This window comes from Anguilla rostrata, chromosome 12 (genome assembly GCF_018555375.3).
Source record: "Anguilla rostrata isolate EN2019 chromosome 12, ASM1855537v3, whole genome shotgun sequence".
NCBI classification, from domain to species: Eukaryota; Metazoa; Chordata; class Actinopteri; order Anguilliformes; family Anguillidae; genus Anguilla; species Anguilla rostrata.
In genome coordinates this window covers 32338023-32356748 of record NC_057944.1, presented here as the reverse complement: position 1 = coordinate 32356748, position 18726 = coordinate 32338023, and the positions used below count along the sequence as shown (strand labels likewise).

Below are 18726 nucleotides of genomic sequence, written 5' to 3'. Positions count from 1 at the left end.
CCTGTTCATGATGGGATATCATAACCAGATGGATTTCTGGAAGCAGAATGTTCTTTTTTGTTTTTGTAGTTTGTTCCTTTCTTTGGGGGAAAGTTAGGGCTGGTGGATACATCTGGCTCAAACCAGGAATGAACCTACAATAGATTTAAAATTACATATTTAAAATAAAACTTTGAGCATAAAGAACCCAGTGGTAAGGTTGATAATATTTGTGTTTCAGTTCTCTGGAAAAACTAGAGTTAGCGGAAATCGCGGTGTGCAAGAGAAGGTTGCCAAACGTATCAAACACTTTGTGCAGGTTGTCTTGGACTAAACTTCAATGAAGTCCACTTTACAAGTTTAGGGAAAAAAAAAGTTCAGCACCCTCTTAAAATAATCTTGAGAAAGACCATTAATTTTATTTGAATGCCAGGTAAAGGTCCCAAAGAGGTTTCATATCTATCAAATGTTGCTAAAAGCAGTTCAGTTCACTCTCTGTCAGTCCATCTAAACCAACCACATGATTGACATATGATTGGCTACAGATTAAGAACTTCCCCTTTCCTCATAAACAGGCTGAGGACGACAAACCATTGTTAATTGAAATCAAATTAAATGAAATACTGAAAACATGTTAATAGAAACCATGTCATACCGTTGTATGTATAACTGCCCAAATGAATGAAAGCACCTGAGTAAATGTGGGATATGAAGTGTATTGAAAGCAGGTGCTTCCACACAGGTGTGGTTCCTGAGTTAATTAAGCAATTAACATCCCAGGACACTCACAGGTGTGTATAAAAAAGGCCCACTTGCACATTATTGTGGTTACTATGTCTAGAAGAAGAGAGCTCTGTGAATTTGACAGTGCGCTGGTTGTTGGGGAAATGTTTGATAGGACCTTTAGTGACCAGGACTGCTGAACTTGCAGATATTTCACAAGAAACAGTGGTTAAAGTGATCGTCAGGGAATCTGAAGACATCGTCAGCTAGGGACAACCATGATCAGAAAGATATGCTTCCTAACCGTGATGTCTATACATTGGTTAGAGATGCAAAGCAGAACAGATCCGCATCTTTGAATCAGTTGAGTGCAGATATCAATTTGGGACGTGTGCGAACCGTTTCAACAGTCTTTCGAAAACAGAGAGGGATACTGTGGTTGATGTTTCCTTTGGTTTGGCAGTTGCCTGTATTTCGTCATCATCATACATATTCAGCAATACTTTGATTGCATACCAAGAGGTCTCAAGTGTGTTCATATGCTGTTTATTGCCACTACAGAGAATAAGGGTAGGGTATAAGGGTAACAGTCTTGCTGCTAGCCATGCACTCATACGAGGGTACACAAACGGCACAAAATCTATACACTAACCGTTTCTAAAAAATTACAAAGCTGTAGGAAATATACAGAGGTCATATAAAAACTTGCATGAAAAGCATATATCCTATGAAAGAAACTTGACAACATAACATTGATTATGGGTATACAGTATGGGCCACTTATGGGTCAATATGGGTCTCCATCAGAATGGCCATGTGGGCCAAATGAAAATGTAAAAATCAGCACACCTATCCCTTTCCCATAGAAATACTGCAACTGTCTTAACCATATCACCCTATCTAAACACCGTAACTATATATGAAATGAATCTATTAATGTATTTATATACACCACATGATTTGGCTCATACCATTTACTGAATGTGGACTGGAATGCAAGTTACATATCACTGCCATGAGTCATCACCCTGGTGACAGAAAAGCCAAGGGTATCATTTATGAGGGGGATAGGGGGGTTATTGCCCCCCAATATTTCAAAACAGGCCAAATAATATAGTATGATGATGAGAGAAATTATTTCATATGATAAAGAAGGGGATTTCACGTTGTGATTGGGATGGACTGATTAGTAGTCTGAAGTACTGTTCCCCTTCTTTAAAAAAAAGATTTCTTCCGGGGGGACCCCTCTAGAAGGTGGCACTTCTCAGGGTCTATGCTTTTCAAACACCTCCCCTCCCCTCCCCTCCCCTCCCCAATATTCAAACTAAAGTTATTCCCCTGGGAAACGCTGTCACTCATTGTGATGTCAGAAGGCTACTCCTCGGCCCCGCCCCCGCTGCCCAGGCTGTCCATGAAGGCCAGCGGGCGCACTTTCATGGAGGTGTGCCTCAGCGAGTACCACAGGCCCCTCCAGGTCAGCCACACCACGCCGTTGTCGTACTCTCCTTTGTACTCCCCTCCCCTGTAGAACTTCCCATTCAGATTGGCTGCATGGCACCTGTTCAAGAGAAGCACACACCGCACTGTAACATGTAAATATTAATAATAATAATAATAATAATAATAATAATAATAATAATAATAATAATGATAACAATAATAATAATAATAATAATAATTTAGCCTCTGCTGCAACTGCTTTCAGCTTGCAGGCAAGTGTGCGAGAGGTCGCAGGTTTGATTCCCAGATGGGGCACTGCTGTTGTACTGCCACACTGGCGTATCGTTCTCGCTGTGTCTCTGGGCGAGGTGTGTGCTTGCGTACGCGTCTGCGCGCGTACAATGCGCGGGAGTCCACACGCTCGCCGTTTGATCGTGAAGCAGAGAGGAGCGGAGCGGAGCGGCTCACCTGTTGTACCACCAGCCGCCCTCGTTCTCCTTTGCGCAGCTGCCCTGCAGGTAGCGGTCCTGGTCCTGGTCTCTGGTGCTGAACTGCATGCTGTTGTGGCTGATGGACCACTGGTCGGCCATGTTTGTGCCCCCGGACAGGGCATCCCCCGCCTGGCCGCTGTACATGCCGAACTGCAGCCGGTACTTGTCCTGCTCGCACGCGGTGGGGGAGGGAGGGAGGAGCCGCAGGGTAAGAACAGCGGGTTTGGCTCACACACTCAGGGAGTCTGGACAGTGTATCAGCAAGCTTCCAATAATATACTTATAACAGAGCATTCCCTCAAAAAACATTCAATAACACATTATAATAGGGAATTCCTGCAAATGTCCAATAACAAATTATAAAGTAAACATTATTGCTAGAAAAGATCGATGAAGGCATCCCCTGTAAGTATCTGCCACAAGTTTTTACCATCAAAGTGATGACATGGAGTCAAGTAATCCCCATGAATGGTCTAGCTGGTAACATTTTTTGAGGCAGATTTCTTTTCTTGCAGCTCTCTGTCTTAAATGAAGATTAAATCAACAGAATACATTGTTATAATTAGAAGACCTCACATAGTTTAAAGATCCACTAAGACCACTTCAGTGTGTGAGATGACTGCACAGAAATGCCATAATTATTGAATTTCATGCACTAGATGTTGTCATCCCTATGGCAATTATTAATAAGGCAGGCCTGCAAATGCAAAAAAAAATAAAAATAAAAAAATTCTCAAAATATGTGATTTTACATGTATATTTAACAACACTTACCTCCTCATCTGCAATTCTGAAGTTTTCATACATGGCATACTTCCTCTCTCCTTTCCAGTCCATCAGATCAATCTTCATCATATTTTCACCTGCATGACAAAAAAAATTGACGATAGAAAATAATGTATTGTCTTGAATTAATGTGAAATCTAAACAAACAACGATATGAGAGTGTTGCAAACCATACCTCCCCGGAGTAGCTCGTAAATTCGTTCATTCCCCAGCCAGAATTCGTCATTGTTTCTTTTAAAATTACCAAATCCATCTTTATACGCACTCCAGTCTCTAGGAATAAGAAAAAACATTGTCCATTCATCCAGTAAACATTGCATATAATGCCTTCATCATAATAGCAATCTCCGCACTCAGACACAATTAACTGCGCAAAACGCTCGCATCAACTTTGAGCGCACCGGTTGAAATCCACTTTTCCGTTTCGTCTCTGCTGTATGACTGTCCAGCCTCCCCCGTCAGACATGTCGCAGAAGACCAGAAACGGCTCCAGTGTCGATTTTGGTTTGATTCGGTAGAACCCGCTTTCTGGCTTCAGTCTGTCATACAGCATCGAACAGTCTGGAGATTAAACATGCAGAGCACTTTAGGACACTCTGACACAGTTTCCGTCCACATAATTAGCACGTTTATCATTATTATTATTATTATTAGGTTTTGTTGTCCTGGTGAGTATGGGAAATGTGATCATCAGCATTCAAAAGCAAATGTGTAATGTTTTACATCACTCCAGGTTTATCGACAATCTGCTATAATACATTGTGTCCGCGTATTTAGGACTACCCACGTCGAACGTTCAACCTTACTGTTTGTTTCTCTTTTCTTACCGCGATCATGTACAATGAGATTCCCAGACGTGGTGGGAAGCAGGGTTGGCTCCACGGCGGTGCCATTGCGGCTCGGTGGCGGCAGTCTGTGCGAGAGGTGGAAGTAGCTGTATTCTCGCAGTTTGTTCAGCTTCCAAGCGCCGATCAACAGTTTGTTCTCCAGTCCGCGGATGTTCTGCTTTAACTCCGCCACCTCCAACAAGCACTGCTCCTCCGCCTAGACAGTAGAATTGTTCCATTACTATTTACAGACGTACAGCAAGCTAAATATTTAATTCGCTGACTTGTCATAGGCTGCTCATAAAAACTTGACAAAATAAGGCAGGTGTTGTCGACAATCACACCAGTCAGCAAACTACAATACGCATAGGCTACTATACCTTAGAACGGTACGTACTGGTAGTATGGACGACGCTGATGTATAACACACCAAAAGCAGAAGTATCAGTGGCATGACCAACACTTTACATGCCTTCAAGAAAAGTGGAAAAAAATAAAAGATTTGGAGACAATCTATACGCTATAATTGGCATTTCCCCCAAATTGTTTTCATGTTAGTTTTAATATACGAAGCCTATATTAGGCTAAATCTAATTGCGAGTTAACCAAACATAAATTGCATTTCGCCAATTTACTGACGTACGTCTCAGTCTAGTGAAAACTCGATTAATCGAGAGCAGTACATTAATTATTAATCATGTAAATATCACGAAGTAGCGTTGATATTTAAGTGAACGTACCGTAATTTCGTGAGAAATACAACGTAGAATTGCAAAGTTGATAAAATGATATCCGAAGGTACTGCGCTACCAGCCCTGAACAAAGGTGTTATCCATAACTTTTGATTTACAGCACTTGTCCGTTCCACATGTGCTACATTACGGCCAGAGAAGAATATTGCTTCACTACTTTAAATTCCTGGAATACCTGTGAATTTGTAATTGGTCTGACTGCAACCAACCTCCCACCCAATTTTTTATTTTTTTTTAAACTAAAATAAATAAATAAATAAACAGGAGCCATGCACGCGGGATGACTCATTTAATATAGAACGAAATAGCATATGCGGTAATTATGTTGTAGGCTAAGTCAAAACCATACCTAAGAGAAGGCTATTGACAGGATATGGCGTAAAATCATGTGCCAGCAGAGATTGATTTACGACGAACAGCCAAATACAACGCAATGACTAAAGGCGGTTCTGATTTGCCTGTCTGTTCCCTAAAATAAAACACATCTCTACCTCATGTAATTGGAAAGTGTATAGTTGCATCGTAAGTCTTTATAATCACAAAACGGATAAATATACGAATGTGTTGTATTACAAATGTTTACTTAAACACAGAAGTACTAAAAAGTTGCACCATTTGCGAGACTACAAGAACTGCTACTCGTTATTTTACTCTAAATCCATATGTGTACTTAAATAAGATTTGGGTTATAACGATGGAATTAATGTTGCTAACATTGCCTTTGAAATTAGCCTAGACTATTAATGCCACTCTAATAACATAAGTCGAGGAGGCCTAGCTACATTAGATGTGTTCGGCTGCAGTGTTGATTCTAATTTTATTTAAATTGAACATTGTAACCCTATCGGCACCTCTAACTTTACACAGTCTTTGAGAACTGCTGAGAATGGTTTTTGGGAAAAACTCCCACACAACCTTTGAACCATGTAACTACTTGGTTTGAAAGACTGTCACGAGACAGGGTTAATGTTGTTTGCCAGGATAACTTTTAAGACGCTGGGGCTTGGACGTTGAAAAGGCATCTTTATTTAAATTTCTTGACGCAAGAAAAATATAAATTGATTGATACCACATATTCCACATTTATTGAATATAGGTAAGTAGCCTACACTTTAACATCCTGCCTTGTTCTTATGCACAGATAGTTCCAAAAGCCGTTTATATTTTATATTTACAATATTTCACCATTCATAATTTTACTTTTGCATATGTGCGACGTTCATGTTAAGGCTTTTCCAAAGGTGAACACGTGGGCCGTTTGCATTGCCTTTTCCAGTTGGATATCCCAGATGCTACCCCATTTTGAAGTAATTAACGAAAAAGTATCGGTTCACCTCATCTTTCAAGTGATCCGCGGTATTCACTGTGTTGTGCGCACAGACATTAACGCATGCGTACAGACAGGGGAACAAACTATGGCAAAGCTGAAAGGCATCTATAACTTGTTTCCTAGGGGCGCGTCCTGCGCAACGTCTTCCTACCTCACTGTAAATTATTGGTGCTTCCATGGCAAAAAAAATGGTTGTCAAAATAAGGCTTAATGAACAATCATGCGTCTCCGGGCTGGATGTCATTTCTAGGGTGTAGGGTACTTGGTGAGCATTTCATCAGAGATTGTTCCTGTTGTGTTTTCTATATCCTGTTATGCACTCTGTGGAATTCTTATCTTAGGAAAAAAGCATACTTAAGGTTTACAAGCAAGAGCAGTACTGGATTTTGTGTGTGAAATTATCATATGTAGGTTAAATGACTACTGAAACTCATTTTTTATTTGAGTGCTTTTCTGAAATGCAGAGTTTACAGTAAATTACAAGAGTGGACACTTGGGTGGAAAATGGCTTCCGTGAAATTCAGTCCAGAATCCAAGGAGGTTAATGGGTAAGTTAAAAACACCAAGAGGTGCCAATTGCTCTTGACTAAAGAGTAACTTCTCCCTTTGACTCATAACTTTTCCTGAATGTGTTTGTTTATGAGCTCTTTGAACTGCTTTCCTAGCTGTAAAAAATATTGACCCAGTGTTTTCACGGCAATGATGGCAATAAGTTCTGTGGATGTAGCTTGCGTTCTCCCTTGCTGGAATGGAATATATTTGGAAATATATTGAAATAAAGATATTATTGATATATTGCTACACTTCATAATATATTGGAAAATGTAAAATGCAGATTATTTCAGCCTGACAATAACGCAATATAGCGCATTGCTATGAAATATATAGATCATTATATTCTCCTCTGTGTTATATATTTGCCACATATTTGCCATATATTGCAGTACATTCCGTTTCAATAAGGACTCACTCCGTCAAAGGAATGTTTTCTCTTTGGGTAGCACTGGTCTCCTATGATTAGTGCAGGGATAAAACTCCACTATACATGCGTTTATAAAAGGTGTTCTCTTCTGCTAAACCCGCCCTCCTCTTCAGCCCTGACATGGAGGTGAACAGAGAGGCGTCTGTGAATATTGACGATGGGAAAGAGGACAGCACTGACCCAGACACCGTGTACCAGTATGTGTTTGGTATTTTAATACCGCCGTTCATTTTCTAGTGTGTGACTGTGGTCAATCAAGCCCATAAATACCCACTAGCCGGATAGCAACCACTCCTATCCAGATACTGTTTCAGTTCGGCAGATCCGTATCGCAGTTGCGACTAGATTGGGGCAGAAGGTGAGAAACAAACAAAAAAATGTGTTGGTCTGCAAGTCCAGGCCAGAACCAGGCCCGAGCCAAGTGCAGAATTCTAAATTCTGGGTCAAAGGTGATAATGCATTACTGGATCTGTGGCAGAATAGGATCCAGATGCCACATCCATGTCGGGTTTTGCCTGTTGTGTATTTGGTCTCAGTCTGGATCCATGCGACACACTTTTGGTTATCTGGGTGGAGTTTGCTCTTAGAAAAGTGTGGGGTGCATTACACAAAAGTTTTAACAAAATGTACTCATCTATAATTAGAGGAATGAGGTTTTTTTTTTCTTTCCTACTTGATAATTATTACTCTCGCTTGTCTTGCAGTCAAATCCGAAAGAAATTTGCCCCATTCGTCATGTCGTTTGGGTTCCGGTGAGTGTTTGAACCATTCATGGCAGCTATTTCCAAACTGCAGTGCTGATACTTCATCAGATCAACTTCCCGTTTGCATCCGTGGCCTGGGTTTTCAACAGGGGGTCCACAAATGTACTGTAGGGGGTCCCTGGCGGAACTGTATATGCAATGACTATATTTAGATGCAGCTTTTTAAAAAATGTAGCCCATTTCAGCTTATGATGGAAGTCCCCTGGATACCTTTGAGCCTGGGTGGGTGTCCCTGGATCAGAACCAGTTGAAAACTCCTGATGTATGGTGATGGAGGTGAAAGAGGCTGATAGATAAATGAATATTGGTATCGTTGATGATGGTAAAGCCTGGTCGTGCTGCTCCGCTATGTGGGGAACATCGTCCTTCGTTTCTCCCGCAGGATATTTGGCGTGGTGCTTATTTTCGTGGACATCGCCCTGGTGATCGCCGACCTGTCCCTCCCGGCTCGGAGCCGGCAGGTGGGGGACGCGCTGGAAGGGGTGTCTCTCGCCATTTCCTTCATCTTCCTGCTGGACGTCCTGCTCAGGGTCTACGTGGAAGGGTGGGTTGGGGCCCGAATGGGCCTACTCTGCAGCTTTGTGTAATGGTCAAGGAGCCAGGGTTGTAGTTGAGGTTGCGGGTTCGATTCCCATGTGGATCACTTGCCTTCATACTCAGTGTACAGCAAAGTGTTTAACCTGAATTATTTCAGTATTTTCAGGTTTGAATGTAAGTTTTTGTCAAAAATGTAATCTGTCTAAATTGCTCTGGATAATTTCATCTGCTGCATGCTTATATGCAGAGTTGGAAAATCCAGGTTCAGAGATTAAAAGTCCACCACAGTATTTTGTTCCAATGACCTGGATCCACTAGTCACCGTAATACTTCAGCCAAATGGTAGAACTAATTATTGTGAAATCAGCTGGCCGAGTTCATGGGTGGAAGAAACACATGGCAGGACTTTTACTTTCTGATCCCTGGACTTTCCACCTCTGCTTATAATCCTGTGTACTTTCAGACTGTTCATGGATCACAGCAGATTCTGTACAAAATATTAAGGGGGACTGAGGTCAGTTCTCTGTGAAACTGTCAGCATGTTGTCTTAAAATTACCACTTAACATGAGGATCGAATTTAAGTTACAAAATAAACTCATGGAAGAGTCGATATGCACTTGAAAATTGACCCGAAGTTGAGTATTTGTTGCTGGTAGTGCCTCTGTACTTTTTTTTTTTGTTTCGTTTTTAGTTTTCCTTGCAGAGGAATGCTTCGGAACAGTGAATCTCGCTGACATCTTGTCCGTGTTCCAGGTTCAAAGTGTACTTCAGTTCCAGGCTGAACATCGTGGACGCCTGCATCGTGGTCGTCACACTCATCGTCACAATGTTCTACACTTTCTCAGAGCTGTCTGGCGCTAGTCTTATTCCCAGGTACGGCCAGTCCTGACTGCCTGCTCTCTCGTGCTAACGCTAACTGTTTTGTATGTCTGCCGTACTCTCTGTTTCCATTTGCATGTCCCTGTTTTTTTGTTTTTTTTACCTCATTTACCCCAAGTTTTTGGTTAGACAGAACCACTCTACCTTTATCTTTCTACACCATGCTTCGCTTCCACAGAAAGGAAGCAAAGGTACAACATGTGCTAAAGTATGTTTTCCACAGCCCTTGTATTTCTTAGAAGCCTTGAGTGACGGAAATGCAAACTGATATTTTTCCAAAAAAGTACTTATTTATATATTTATACATTTTTTAAAATCGATATGCTTTGTCAACAGGTGCCTTTTATGAATTGAAAAATTGAAAAAGTTTATCACTTATTATGTGTAGTAGTATGGCATTTCAGTGACAATATAAATAGTTTGAACACTAAATATTAACTATAAATAATACCCAGTAATGAAAATGTCTAGGTCTCATTCACCGTACTGTTTTTGAATATGAAGTCATATGAAATTTAGTTTTAAATTATATTTGTGCTATCTGCAGAATGTACAATAGCATTATTGGGCTAGTACTTATTCATTGTAACATACGTGTTATTAGGTTAGTACTTATTTACTGTAACATATTATTAGGCTAGTGTTTATTAACAGCTACAGGATAACATTGCAGGGTGGAACACAGTCTTGCAGCTTCCAGGCCGCATGTGTTTGATTGGCCCCACCTTCACTCAGTTCTTGCATTCAGCTACAGGGGAACTAAATATGCCAGCGTTTGGATACGGTATGGGCAGGGGTCACAGACATGCTGGGAGGAGGACCAGATCCACTCTGGGCTCTTCAAGATTTCGAGACACTCACTCAGGCCATTGTGGGTCGGAAGTGTGGCCAGCACTGGGTGGTGCCCACATATTACCTAATTAAATCCACTGTTTTTAATTTTATCCTAAATGTATTCCATGAGAGCTACTAACTAGTATTTACACATATTCACTGAAGCAATGCAGGCTAAGTACTGTTCTACAACAGCAGTGTGTTCTACCTGGGAATTGAACCTGCAACCTTTGGGTTCCAAGCCCAGTTGGGTTGAAGCCCAGGCTATGTGTAGTGCGCCGGGGGTCATCCTGACGTGTCTGATTCTCTTTCGTCCTCGCTGGCTCGTCCCCTGATGCTGGCGCAGGGTGGTGTCTTTCCTGAGAGCTCTGAGACTCATCATCCTGGTGCGGATCGTCAGGCTGGCCCCGCAGCAGAAAGAGCTGGAGAAGGCCACCAGGAGGATGGTGAGATCTTTCCCCAGGCAATACTCTTCTTCTCATAGGAATAGCCTGGAGAGGTGCATTGGTGGTGTGCCAGTATTAATGAGCATTTAGAATAATGTTCCTGAAGAGGTTAACTCTGTCTTTAAATACAAAGGTATATGCTCTGGAAATGGCACCTGTTATAGGTAATTAATATTAAAGGTAACTAATGTCTCAAAGATCACCAAGATCTGATCGCTTAAAAAAAGTCTTTAGTCCAGTAATTTTTGGTCTTCAGTGAATTTTAAGTCAGCGATTAAATAAAAATGAATCATTGGGTGTGTTAAGTTGGATGTGCTGTACTGAGAAGTCTCGCTGAACGTTTCCACACACAACAAAATAATTTGCCCATGTTTTATTAATTAATTATGCGACAGCCATTTGTTCAAGCCCTTTTTTTATTTTTTGTGTTTTTTTTATTTTATTTTTTTTACCCAGAAGGTGGCAGCAGAGAGTGAAAGATTACCTTTACATATATTTATCACTTCAGGTATCAGAAAACAAAAGACGCTACCAAAAAGATGGCTTTGATCTGGACTTAACTTACGTCACAGGTGAGTATGAAATACGTCTGGCCTATTTGTGGGCCTGTTGGTGGGCAGTTTTGAATCTGCCGTCCCTTTAAATACTGAAGTTGAACTGCTACTAAGAAATATTTCTCTCTACTGTTGCAGATCGCATCATTGCCATGTCATTTCCATCGTCAGGGAAACAATCATTCTACAGGAATCCCATTAAAGTACGCCATACATCATACATGTAACACATACTGTGCGTAATGTATGCACTGCCATGGACACTAAAAAGCACAGGCAGTGGGGTCAGGAAACTAGGGTCAGTAAAATGAGTTCATAAATAATCAACTTCCTGTGCAGATTTCAAAAGTATAACGTTATTCTGATTAATGAGTTTAAATCAAGAAGGCATTTTTCTTTGCTACCTTTTTAAAGGGAACAGTGTAAATCTGTACCAAGCACTGAGAAACACAGCCTGCTTGTATACCAAAGAACAATGTATCAGGCATATGCTTGTTTTTTGTTTGTTTCAGTGCTTTTGTGCTTAATTTAAGTCTTTGGGTCCACACACCTGGTTTCCAAGGCTTAAATTGGCTGCTTATCGAAAGGAAACCATAAAACCTGCAGAAACTGTGGCCCTACATTTGTAAATGGCTTGATTCTGGGCTATAGATATTTCATATAAGTTTCTTATCTTATTTATGCTTACAGGAGGTGGCAAGGTTTCTGGACACTAAACACGAAGATCATTACAAAGTGTACAACCTCTGCAGTAAGTCTGGGTTCATGCCATCATAATCAATAGGAACATCCCTGCACTAGCATAGCAAACATTCTGGAAGCTGATCCATCCAATATTCATGCAACCAGATAATACCGATCAATTTAATGGCCTTATTCTGGGTAAAAATAAGGCCAAATGAGTTTACTGAGGAGCACTTATCTGAATGTACCTCTGGTATACTATTTTGATATAATTCTACAAAGCTGAAGTACACAATATTTTATAGGTATCCAGTTATGTAATCATGAAAATTCATGAAATTGTTGCAATCCTTTGTAATTTCCATTCTTTTCTGTCAGATTTTGTGTACTGCTTGTAATATTATATACGTAATTAGTTTTGAATATAATTTGTTTTAGCGTATGCTACAGTGCATTAGATACGTTTTTTAAAACATTATATCATTTAGTCAGTGTATGTTGTTCGAAACAATGCATGAAATAAAATGAATGACTTGGCATTCATGTGACTTTTGTAGGTGAGAAAGGCTACGATCCCTTGTTTTTCCACTACAGAGTGGAGCGGGTCTTCATTGATGACCACAACGTGCCTTCTCTGGAGTGAGTAACTGACTGTGACTTACTGTCAAAGCTGGGACCACAGACCTGGGCTCTTCTCTAATAACTCATTTTTCCTTTTTCATTTTTTAAATGAGTGTGTGTGTGGGTTCCATCTTGTGTCAGGCTATGTAGCAGTGAATTATCTCTTAATTTAAATCTCATTCTTTTATCTCTGTTTTCTCTGAACACCTTTTTTAATTTGGGTCAAAAAACTCGGGTGTTGCTGTGGCCTAGCTGTGGCACCCTGTTCATCGTTTCCTGCTTGGTTTCTTCGCTGTACGCTTAATCACAGAGACATGCTGAAGTACACGGCCAGTGTGAGAGAGTGGATGTCGGCTGATCCTAAGAACATCATCGCCATCCACTGCAAAGGAGGAAAGGGTGAGAAAGAAGGCAGGATATCTCCACCTCTGAAGTGTACACTGACAAGGCTCATCCGTCCCCCTTTTAAATTACATTTACAGTAACCTGATCTCCACACAAAGTGCATTATGCTATTACGTTATAGCAAGAGAGGCTACAGCACCATGGCAGGGTGGAATGCGATCATAAATTTGACCTGCCTCTCTGGCAGTAGTTCCAGAGCAAGGGTATTAGCCAAAAGGTTGCTTGGTGATTTTTTACGATTTGGAATTTTCAACAGCATGATGCCAGACTGCTGGAGAGTTACTAGAACTACAGTTGCAGCAACATTTTCAAACATTTATTAATTTCTTACCTGTCTATCAGAAAGACAATGGCATTTCTGGGGGAAATTTGGGAAGGAAAACATGATTCCATGTCTTTTTTTAGTGAAATGCTATAGACTACCCATTAGAAACCTATTAGAAATAAACATATGATACTGTATCTTCTAGCAGTATCTTAATCTGTTGTAAAAACGTACCTGAACATAAGATGAATTCAGATATTAAAAGTTAGCGTTGGTGACAGTACAGTATATATGGGCTTACAGCCTCTTTGGTGTGTTTTTCAGGCCGCACAGGAACCATGGTGTGTACCTGGCTGATCGACAGTAACCAGTTTGAAAGTGCACAGGTACGTTGGCCTCTCACCTGTGTTTGTTGCTACAAGTTGTCTCACATATAATCTTAGATACAAGTCCACAATACAGCTTTGTTTCATACAAACAAGATATCTAAGCATCTGTAAAATAGCACTTTGAAATATTTGTCCTTTGTGAAAAGGGCTAAACAAATTAAATTAAATTGAACTGAGTTGAATACCTGACTCATTACTGTCTGAATCACACCAGGGTCAATTATTATTTTTTAAATACTTATATTTTTATGTAAATACTAATTTGTATTTACCAGCACAGTTGCTGCAGATAGCTGAGACCTTTAAAAGGGCCTATTCTATTTTCATCAGTATAATACAATAAGATAAATTTCATTTTTTGAAATATATGTATTTTTTATGTTTTTATTTATATTTTTCCAAAAATGTCCAGGGATCCACAAGAGTGATTTCAAATTTTAATTGCATCTAAAGTGTAAAGTGTAAAATTGATTCAAATGTTTATTTTACCCAGGTTGGTCTATATCACCAATACCAAGCAATATTTAGCACTCCCAAATAATTAAGGCTCACTTTACGATTGATGACAAAATGATAAATAATCCACTCTGGATTCAGTGCAGTACTTCAGGGTTTTACTTCGTGTCTGTCTCAGGAAAGCTTGGACTACTTTGGGGAAAGGCGGACAGATATCAGCTCAAGCTCAAAATTCCAGGGAGTCGAGACGCCCTCACAGGTAATTCACTGAACTTCTCAGGGTCTCAGGTCTATTCCAAAATGGGGACACTTTATGCTTTTCACCTTTTTCACCAAATTTGGAGTGTTCGGCCGTATTCACTGACTGTTCTTCCCTGTAACATTCGCTATAAATTCAGAACCCAAAGAAGAATGCGCTCTGCTCCAAAACATGCAATGCAGAGTGCCGTCTGTAATTGACGTGGCTTCGAACTGACGCTTGACTGAACAAGAACATTCCATTTGCCTCATGCATGTTTCCTTGATTCCTCTGCCCTCACATCCTTTTCTCGAGCACTTTCCTTGTGTCCTCCATTGGGTGGAGCTAAGGAAGCGAGGAAAGGACACGAGGAAAGGATGTAAAGCGGTCAAATAAGCGATTGGAAAGAGCCCATCATTTGATTTAGATTTTAAAATCCAGACACATGACTAGACTAAACATCTAACAGAGATTTCATTCATTTTCATTCATCTTACAGTCAGAGTAAGCATGGCTATTGTAATGGTTCTTTATTTTACGCTGCAGAGCAGGTATGTGGGATATTATGAAATTATGAAGAACACCTACGACAGACAGCTCCCTCCAGAGAAGAGCCTGCGAATACGAAGCGTCCAGATCCACTCCATCAGGGGTGAGACCCTCCGGATTGTTCTGCCCCCTCCCCCAAATTCTCCCCTCAAAGGGTCCGATTCCTCAGCCCGAGCATCACTTCAGTTCAATCTCAGAGCCATTTTGGATCAAATATTATCAAAAAGAATCAGGAACTAATGCTTTACGTTGAAAGATTTTTTTGTCCAGATGCTCTAGAGGATCTAATTCATTTCTACCATAAACTGAAGAACACTTTGGGACAGCATCAGCTGTACATGTTGATATACTTGGTTTGTCAGTTGGTTTGTCGTTGCTAACTCCGTCTGTGTCTCTCCAGGTGTGGGAAAGGGGGATGGCACAGACCTGTCGCTTAAGATCATAGTGAGAAAGGAGACAGTCTTTCAGTGTGTGTGCGCCACACAGGAGAACTGCACAGTAAGGAAGGGGTCTAACACCGAATCATTGTATTCAGCACTACACAAACCCCACTGATCTTACAGAAACCACAATAATGACAACAACAATGGAGGTTGAGTCGATTTAGTTTGGCATGATCTATGGGAAACCGAACACTGGAAACTCAAACCTACTAGGAAAATGCTGTACTTGGTATTACATACTAAACCCTGGGTGTTCAACTACTCTCAGAAGCAGTTTGAAACCCCCTGTATTAAACAACGCAGTGCATTTTATAATGATGTCAAACATCAAGGCAGAGTTTACTCAGTATCCCTATGAAGGGGTTAAAGCCAATGGAAACAGCAGAAGGGCCTGAGAATGGGAAAGTCCAGATGAACCTGTACTGCAATACCTCAGAGGATGAGAAGGACTGGACAAAGTGCTAAAGCACGCTGTTAAGCCTTGTGTCTGAAGACATATTAGTCTGGTGACAAGCAGGGTCGAAAGTTTGTGAAGGCAAAGAATGAGCAGAAGGGTCAACTGAGGTGGATGTAGCAACAGCAATAGGAATGTATTACCTAAATGATTATTCTCTTTTTTTTTACTTGACCTGAAATGATCAGTGTTCTCTAACGTTCTGCACCTATGCTTCAAGTCCAAAGTCTGATTAACCCCTTTGAAGAGCAGGTTTTTTTTGGTAATGTTTTTTTCAAAATTCTAAGTCAGTGTTCTAGAACTCCGCTGCTTTCAGTTACCAGTAGTGATTGTTACATCAGCAATGCTCAATTAAAAGCATTCTAATCACATGTTTGTGGTCATACACCTTAAAGGGATAAGCTCTTGAATATTCTTCCTCTATCCCCCCCCCACCCTCCTTCCCTGTCTAGATTTTTCCAGATGCGGTCGATAACGCCGTGGTCATCGGTTTTCAGGAGGGCCCGGTCGTCAGCGGAGATGTCAAGGTCATGTTTGATTCCAGTGCTGTGAGTGCCACCCAGTGCCCCACTTGTCTTAAACTATGATAAACAGATGCCGCCAGTGTTTCCTGAACCCTTTGGTCATTAAATCACATGCAGTATGTGTATTCAAATGGTTCATAACAGCCATAGTGACATCAAGAAAATGATTTCAGAGCTATTAACTGTGTATTAACGAGTGATAAGATCTACAGCCGTAACCAAAGACAAGTACATTTCTTAAAGTGAAAGATCCCATTCCAGTATTTCTTAGTATTTGCAAAGTCGTCTGCTGTTGTATTTTTATTCATTTGTGTATTTTAATTCTTTTATGTGTTACATTAAATTTGTATTTTTTTGGTTCTGTTGTCTTTGCCAGGTCTTTCTTTAAAATTAGTTGTGTTTTTTTCCTCAGTGAGTCCTGGTTGAACAAGAGCTAAATGAATACAGTGCCATGAAAAAGCATTTACCCCCTTCCTGATTTCCTTTATTATTGCATGTTTGTCACACTAAATGGTTTTAGATATTTTGACAAAATGTAATATTAGACAAAGGGAACCTGAGTATACACGAAACTCATTTTGAAATGTATTGTTTCATTTATTTAATTAAAAAAGTTATCAAACATGTAATTGCCATTTAAACTTAACTGGTTGCACCACCTTTAGCGACACTAACTGCAACCAAACACTTCTTATAATTTGATATCAGACTTTCATATCGCAGTGGAGGAATCTTAGCTCACCTTTCTTCGCAGAGCTGTTTTAATTCACACAAATTACTAGGTTTTCAAGCATGAACTGCTCGTTTCTGCTCCTGCCACAGTATCTCTATTGGGTTCAAGTCAGGACTTTGACTAGGTCACTTCAAACCTGTTCAGTCATTAAGATGTAGGCTTTTTCACATCAGGAAGGGGGAAAGTACATTTTCACAGCACTGTAAGTAAGTAAATGAATGAATGAATGAATAAATGAATGAATGAATGAATGAATAAATGAATTGGCGGCACGAAAGGTATTTGTTTCAAATCCGGGTCAGGGCCTTTCTATGTGGAGTTTGCATTTGAGTTTCCTCCCTCCCAGGCCAGGAATAAGTGGGTTAGACAATGGATAGATATCTCTCAGTTGGACTACTGTCGAAACGTCTCTCCTGCTGTGTGATCAGTTGTGTCTTTAGGAACCCCACACACTATTCTTTTTTTCCCAGGGTCTTCCGAAGGGATATGAAAACTGCCCGTTCTATTTCTGGTTCAATACCTCATTTGTGGAAAATAACAGGTAGATCTTCTCCCCCTCTATCCCCTCTTGGACAGCAATCCTCTTCTAATTTGACCATGTCTGAGAAATGGCCATGGGAAGGTCACCATAAACATACAGCATATTTCATTCCATTAGTCCTTCCTGACGCAGATTTGGAAAATCCATCTCTAGGGGCTTTCAAATGATCCAGAATCAGAATCAGAATCAGAATCAGGTTTTATTGCCAAGTAGGTTTACACATACGAGGAATTTGTTTTGATCTGATGGTGCATAACAGTGAACATAAAATAAATTAAATAAAATGAAATGAAATAAAATAAACATAGTGCAATAACATAACATAAACATAACATAACATCCAGTGAATGCATTCACGATTGCACAAGAAATTACCATTTAGGGCAGTGGGCTACATTTGGTGAAGGACACCATTATTATGCATTTTTATATTTTTGTGTCTGTAGACTGCACCTGCCCAGAGATCAGTTGGACAATCCGCACAAACCCAAAACCTGGCACATCTACAAGGAGGATTTTGGCCTGACTCTGTCCTTCGCTGAGGTGTAATTCCATTAAACTCCACCGGGGACACTGAGCACCGCTGTGCAAAGGTTTGAAGGCCTTGAGCATCTCAAATCATTGATGTTTTAGAATCGGTGATCTACACAGGTTTGTTTCCTATGACAAGAGATTGACCTGTCAAACACTGTTTTGTAAAGATTGGATAGTTGAAGTGCTCAAGGTAAATGTTGCATTACTGTTTACAAGTGTTTTTTTTTTTGGTTTATGTTTTTTTAACTGATTTGTTGATGCTTACTGTTGTTCCTGAACACTCGTGTGTATTCGTTTTCACAATTAAAATGCGGAAATTATTTGCGGTGTGCGCATTCAGGGAAATTGTGTTTGTGCTGTTTATTATAATGCCAATGGCGATTAAGCTTTTAACCTTATAAAATATGTTCTAATAAAGGATAATGACAAAGATTTAAGAACCAAGGTGGATACTATATCCCATATTCAGTTAAAACTTTTTAATATTATAATTATAATATTATAATATTATTTAAAAAACGCTAGAATATTTTGGCTTGTTTTCCCTTAGCGAACTTTTTAAATT

The 18726-nt window shown here is 40.2% G+C and overlaps 2 protein-coding genes across 3 annotated transcripts; one reads left to right on the top strand and one right to left on the bottom strand.

The window, feature by feature from the left end:
• Window positions 1-992: 992 nt before the first annotated feature.
• On the bottom strand, window positions 993-5227 carry fgl1b (fibrinogen like 1B). Its single transcript, XM_064301746.1, has 8 exons — window positions 4987-5227; window positions 4644-4718; window positions 4247-4463; window positions 3821-3980; window positions 3595-3692; window positions 3408-3496; window positions 2611-2801; window positions 993-2260 (listed from the first exon to the last, which is right to left on the bottom strand). Exons 2-8 carry the CDS (start codon window positions 4698-4700, stop codon window positions 2077-2079), a joined length of 996 nt encoding a protein of 331 aa, XP_064157816.1. The 5' UTR covers window positions 4701-4718; window positions 4987-5227; the 3' UTR covers window positions 993-2076.
• Window positions 5228-5939: 712 nt separating this feature from the next.
• On the top strand, window positions 5940-18506 carry LOC135235850 (phosphatidylinositol 3,4,5-trisphosphate 3-phosphatase TPTE2-like). Of its 2 annotated transcripts, none has more exons than XM_064301744.1 (19): window positions 5940-6094; window positions 6793-6876; window positions 7424-7507; window positions 8015-8062; window positions 8457-8618; window positions 9366-9485; window positions 10672-10771; window positions 11280-11343; window positions 11464-11528; window positions 12016-12076; window positions 12567-12648; window positions 12941-13029; window positions 13625-13686; window positions 14324-14404; window positions 14930-15035; window positions 15333-15430; window positions 16282-16377; window positions 17557-17627; window positions 18074-18506. In XM_064301744.1, the coding sequence occupies exons 2-19, from the start codon at window positions 6833-6835 to the stop codon at window positions 18174-18176; spliced, it is 1536 nt and encodes a 511-aa protein (XP_064157814.1). In that variant the 5' UTR covers window positions 5940-6094; window positions 6793-6832; the 3' UTR covers window positions 18177-18506. The 2 variants fall into 2 exon arrangements, with proteins under 2 accessions (XP_064157814.1, XP_064157815.1); XM_064301745.1 differs by lacking the exon at window positions 5940-6094 and adding an exon at window positions 6196-6593.
• The last annotated feature ends 220 nt before the right edge of the window (window positions 18507-18726 follow it).